The sequence below is a fragment of the Elaeis guineensis genome, chromosome 13 (assembly GCF_000442705.2).
Source record: "Elaeis guineensis isolate ETL-2024a chromosome 13, EG11, whole genome shotgun sequence".
Taxonomy (NCBI): Eukaryota; Viridiplantae; Streptophyta; class Magnoliopsida; order Arecales; family Arecaceae; genus Elaeis; species Elaeis guineensis.
The window spans coordinates 17,273,089-17,278,298 of NC_026005.2; the positions used below are offsets into that span (position 1 = coordinate 17,273,089).

Genomic DNA, 5,210 nt, shown 5'->3' on the forward strand with positions numbered 1-5,210 from the left:
ATCCCGGGATCTTATCGAACGACCAACGGGCCCACGACCTATATGCTCGGGGGCGTTTCGACGAAGCACACATCCCAGAATACATCTTAGTATACGTAAGGAAGGAAGTCGAAAAATTCTTGATTTCATTCATAAACACATTGAGTTTACAAAATTGGGCCGAAGCCCGGTTACAAGTATAAAACAAAGCAAAAATGACAAGACTCCGATTACTCATCGAAGTCGAACTCTTCTATCGGGAGAAGCTCGGGGGCCGTCGGCGTGTCCGCTCGGGCCAGCATAGGATCTGAGGTCGGGACTGCCTCGCCTTCGACAACTTGCTCTGGGACCGCTTCCTCCACGGCAGTACGGTCTCCCGACGATGGGTCGACCACTTCTTTTGTGACTTGGCCCTCCGACCCTGGGGGAACAATGCCGTTGAGGTCAAGCTCTGGGTACAAAGCCTGGACCGCATCCCGAGCATCCTCGTACCCCACCCGGTACGAGGCAAAACCGCTTTCCAGGAGCTCCTCCCGATATCTATTAGAGCCACGAAAGTCCTCTACCGCCCGACCTAATGACTCCTTCGCCGACTTCGACTCCACCTCCGCTCGGTCTAGTGACTCCTTCGCCGACTCTGCCTCCGCCTTCGCTATGTCCGCGTCAGCTTGGGCGATCGACAAGTCCTCGTCAGCCTTGGTGAGGTTCTCCAAGCTGGCCTGGAGCTGCTCGCACTCGACCTTGAGCTCGACGACGACACCATCCCGCTCCCGACGCAGTCGATGGGCGGTACGGCCTTTGCGCTTGGCTTCCTCTTGGGCCGACTTAAGCTCGACCCCTGAGGCAGCCAGAACGTCATTGAGGTGGGATATCTCATCCTCGAGCCTCGCCTCCCGATCGATCGACAGCTTCAGCTGCTCGACCAACACTGCCTTCTCAACTTCGGCGGCCTCTGCCTTGTCCTTCCAGGCCGCCCGGATGTTTTCGAACCTCCGATATCCGGCCTCCAGTTCGGACATGGTGTAGATCAACTGCAAACAGAAGTCGACCGTCAGAAAGATAAAACACTAAAGACAACAACGAAGTAGGGGACAAGATAGAACTTACCCTGATCATGGTCGGGTAAAAAGAAGACAGCATCTCGATCACCTGTCGAGTCTTCAGAACCTCCCGATCAGTCGGAAGGAGGGTCCCCTGACACAGTCTCCTGGCCAAGTCGTGGTTGGCCAGTGCCGACGCTCCCTCAGGGACCTGGACGTCGGACGACATGGTGCGATCCCCCGACCTTGTGTCGTCCGCGGGGGCCATCGGGGCCTTTCCCCGACCAGCCACCCAGGCCTGTAGGTCGGGGAAGGAGGGGAAGCTCGAACTTGATTGAGCTCCACCCGAAGCTGCAACGGGAGCCACCGAAGGATGTTCGGGCTCCCAAGCATCACCCCGATCTTCCTCCGCCGGCGAAGCTACCGACGCTCCCTCGGCCATACCCTCTGTCGGCTACTCCTCTGGTGGTACCATCAGTACCGACAACGTGATGACCGGCTCCGACTACTCGACCGCCGATGCGACGACGGTCGGGGGCAACGTCTGGGGCCTTTTTGGTGGGCGTGAAGGCCCAGCCCCAGACGTCGGCCTCTTCCTTGCCGCATATTGTCTGATCTCGGCATCCGTCGGTCTCATCCTCGACAGCGTACCTACAAATTTAATAAAAGAATCAATACGAGTTCGGAGACAAACGGGGAGCGAAATGACAATCGATGGGTCAGACCGTACCTAGACGGGGGACCAGGCTCAGGCCAGCGTCATAAAGAGCTTGTTCAGTAACAAGCTCTCTCTGCTTCGATACCGACATATCCTTCAGTCGGTAGAAGTCCTCCCGGTCATCCGCCTCCACCCGGTTGTTCTCGTTCAGCCAAGTCAGAGGCTCGCCCCAGCGGAAAGGAAACCCCCAAGGGGAAGAGGAGGAAACAAAAAAGAACTGCTTCTTCCACCCATGAATGGACGATGGAAGACCAGTGATAAAGGAGAGACCCTTTCGGGGATTGAAAAACCACCACCCTCGGGCTTTAGGGTGGGGTCGGAGGATGAAGAACGCCCGAAAGAGAGAGATTCGAGGGTTGGTCAGCAAAAGCTGACACAACAAAGCAAAACTGACTATTAACCAGACTGAGTTCGGCGCCAATTGCGTCGGACAAAGTCCGTAATAGTCCAGAACATTCCGGATGAACTCCAAAATCGGAAGACGAAGATCGGCCTGGAGGTCCTCGACGTAGAACGCCACCTGGCCCGTAGGTGGGTTGTTAACCCGACCCCCGACCCCAGGGGCGAAGAGCCGAAACTGCTCCGGGATACTGTATTGATCCTGGAGCCGATCGACATTCAGCCCCGAAAGTGAAGAGACCTCCACCTCCGATGTCGATCGAAGATCATCAGTCGGATTTTCTGACTGATCTCTCCGAGGAGAGGTTCTGGCCATTACACTAGAACCGAGAAGAAGAAGAAGAGGAAGAAAAAGGAGATCCAAAGAAGCAAGAAGGGAACGGAAGGGGACAGAAGTCTCGAAGAAACATTTCGAAGGAGGGAGCAGGGATAACTACCTGGGATGAGGGGGACCGCTCGGGCAGAGTCTCTACAGCAGAACTGAAAAAAGTAAGGTTTTGGATACTAGTGGCCCTATATATATAGTGCCCCTCGACGGTCGAGATGAGAGCGCGCCCGACGAGGATCTCCCGGATGATTGACATGTGGCGGCATCCGGGCCCTCCTTCGGCCCGACGATTCGACGCACCTGCCCCAGATCGAGCCACGTCGTCTCCATCCGTGCGAGGGACTCCGACCCAACGACCTCCCGACACGTGGTGGAAGAACCGCGCTCAGAGTTAATTCGCTGACGGCGGTCTGCGTTCCCGATGGGATGCCTGACGGCCGTCCGCGCTTCCGAGGGAGTGCCTGACGGCGGTTTGCGTTTCCTAGGAGACGCCTGACACCGGATCGTCTGACACCGGATCGTCTGACACCGAATCATCTGACATCGGATCATCTGGCACCGAATATCCGGATCGTCCGCTGGTGAGATCGGCAGGACCAGGCGTGACATGACATAGGTCCACTCCTTTCGCCCGACACCCCACCCGCATGGAAATACGGGCCGACATGACATCAGGCTCAGGAGTGGGGGGGCAACTGTTGGGATATACCAACTGACCCTAACACCGACTCACTGACACCGACTCACCAATGGATCTCGATGCCAATCCATCCTCGAGATGGACCGACCGACGGCCGACTTCACCCGTCCGACGATGGGCGACACCGACTCACCAACGGATCTCGACGCCAATCCATCCTCGAGATGGACCGACCGACGGCCGACTTCATCCGTCCGACGATGGGCGACACCGACAGTAACCACCGATGATGCCCGGCCCGAGTGTGTCGGCCAAATAGGCCAACAGAGCCTCCGACCACCCGAAAGGCCGAACCTGCATCACCGACTCCCTGTCAGGTGGGACAGCCGACGTCTGACTTCTACGGACCCTTCTAAACACCGACCGCGCTCTCGAGTCACCACCCGACAGCCAAGTCCAGACATATAGTCGGTCAACCCCTTTCAAAAGTGCCGAACGACCGGTATGGGCTGCAGTCCTGCCAAGGACATGCTGTACAGCCATCAGGGGCATTGTCCTGCCAGGAACCTGGAGTGCTGTCCTGCCAAGGACACGAATTAATTCCGAGGACCTGTCAGTCCGTCAACGACATGGCAACCCCCGATGATTTGACAACTCTCCAGTTGTCTACATCATCGACGGCGGGACCATACCGCCTCCTACTATAAAACGGGGTAAGGCAACAGCTTAAAGGGGCTTTTCTCCCTCTCTCCCTCAATCGCTGAGTCCCCTGGTTCCTCTCTACTGTTGCCTAGTCTCCTCTCTAACTTGACCGTCGGAGGGTCCCCGCCAGAGGCATCTCCGGTCAGTGTGGACTTTCCTTGCAGATGCTCGTTCCCGGCGACCAGGCGACGAGGAGGATTGGCCGCAACACCCTCAAAATGTAATTTTCCATATGTGAATCCTTCTTTTTTTTTTTGTACCTAAAAAAAAAAATATGAATTCCCCCTCCCCTTTTAACTCATTCTCAATGGTAAGTGAAGGTGTAACATATCCATGGGTATATACCGGAATCCAAATTGCATTGTATACAGAAACTGAACCAAAAAATACCTGCAACTAGAATAGGTTTAGCTCGCCACCGGTGGCGAGTGCCACCCGCGTGTGAATAGTTATGGCCTTGTGCGCGAACGATGCACGCTCTGGCATCGCGGTAGCACTCGCCACCGTGAGCTAAACCGCTTCCGGCTTCCCTAGCGAGCAAATAGCCATCTACAGAAGGAAGGAATATGGAAGCTCACCAGGCTGTTCGGGAAAGCTGCAAAAGCTGCAGGAAGGTCGGCTTATTTTCCGATCAAATGAACAACATCCTCCTTGGCTTTCGCAGGCTTGGCATGTGTAGCCGTTCTCAGGAACGTACCAACCAAGGTTCAGCTCTCCCCTTTCTAGATGTCTAACATCCGCAAGATTAGCCGAAACCACCACACAATCCGAAGGTAGCAGGACCACAGGCATTAGCATATCAGCCACATAAACAAAATGGTCGGCACTGCTCAAGCATGAGATCGGTCTATACCATTCTCTTAAGATCCTGCTCTCGTCATTCCATGCTTTTGAACAGTTCACCAAACTGGATGCCCACATGAAAGGCGAGTAAACTGGCGTGGTGAGGCTGGTGGAGCTGAAGTTTTGCACCTGGCAGTCAGACCACGGCTCTCCAAGTTTGATCGTTATTGATTCAAACCGGTAGTAAATGGCAATTACCTTATGGGAGCCCGACTCAGGCAGTGAGAGAAGGGTGTCGTCTCCCAAGCACGAGAGAACTAGGCCCGGGCCGGGCATCACAGTATGGTGGACTGGATTCTAGCCGAAAAGGGTATCTGATCTCGGGGCCTCCTTTTCCGCAGTAGGATGGAGGGCAAGCTGTGAAAAAATCTTTTTCTTGATGCCCCAGTGTTATCTTGCTTCTGGTTTGCAGGAGCAGAAGAAAGATTGTACCGAGGAGTCCGGACGCCGCCATGAACGAGCACAAGTGTGAACTTTCAGCTCCAGAAGGGATCTGATCAGTTCTGAGTTTTCCCCAACGGCTTTATGGGGATTGAAATTGTTATGCCGTCATTGACCCGC

The 5,210-nt window shown here is 55.2% G+C and overlaps 1 protein-coding gene across 1 annotated transcript; it reads right to left on the reverse strand.

The window, feature by feature from the left end:
* Nucleotides 1-4,355: 4,355 nt before the first annotated feature.
* On the reverse strand, nucleotides 4,356-4,925 carry LOC140853099 (rust resistance kinase Lr10-like). Its single transcript, XM_073247196.1, has one exon. The coding sequence runs from the start codon at nucleotides 4,923-4,925 to the stop codon at nucleotides 4,356-4,358; it is 570 nt and encodes a 189-aa protein (XP_073103297.1).
* Between the last annotated feature and the right edge of the window lie 285 nt (nucleotides 4,926-5,210).

Coding starts and splice junctions, on each gene's coding strand:
- LOC140853099 (XM_073247196.1), bottom strand. CDS start 4,925: ATGCCCGGCCCGGGCCTAGTTCTCTCGTGCTTGGGAGACGACACCCTT.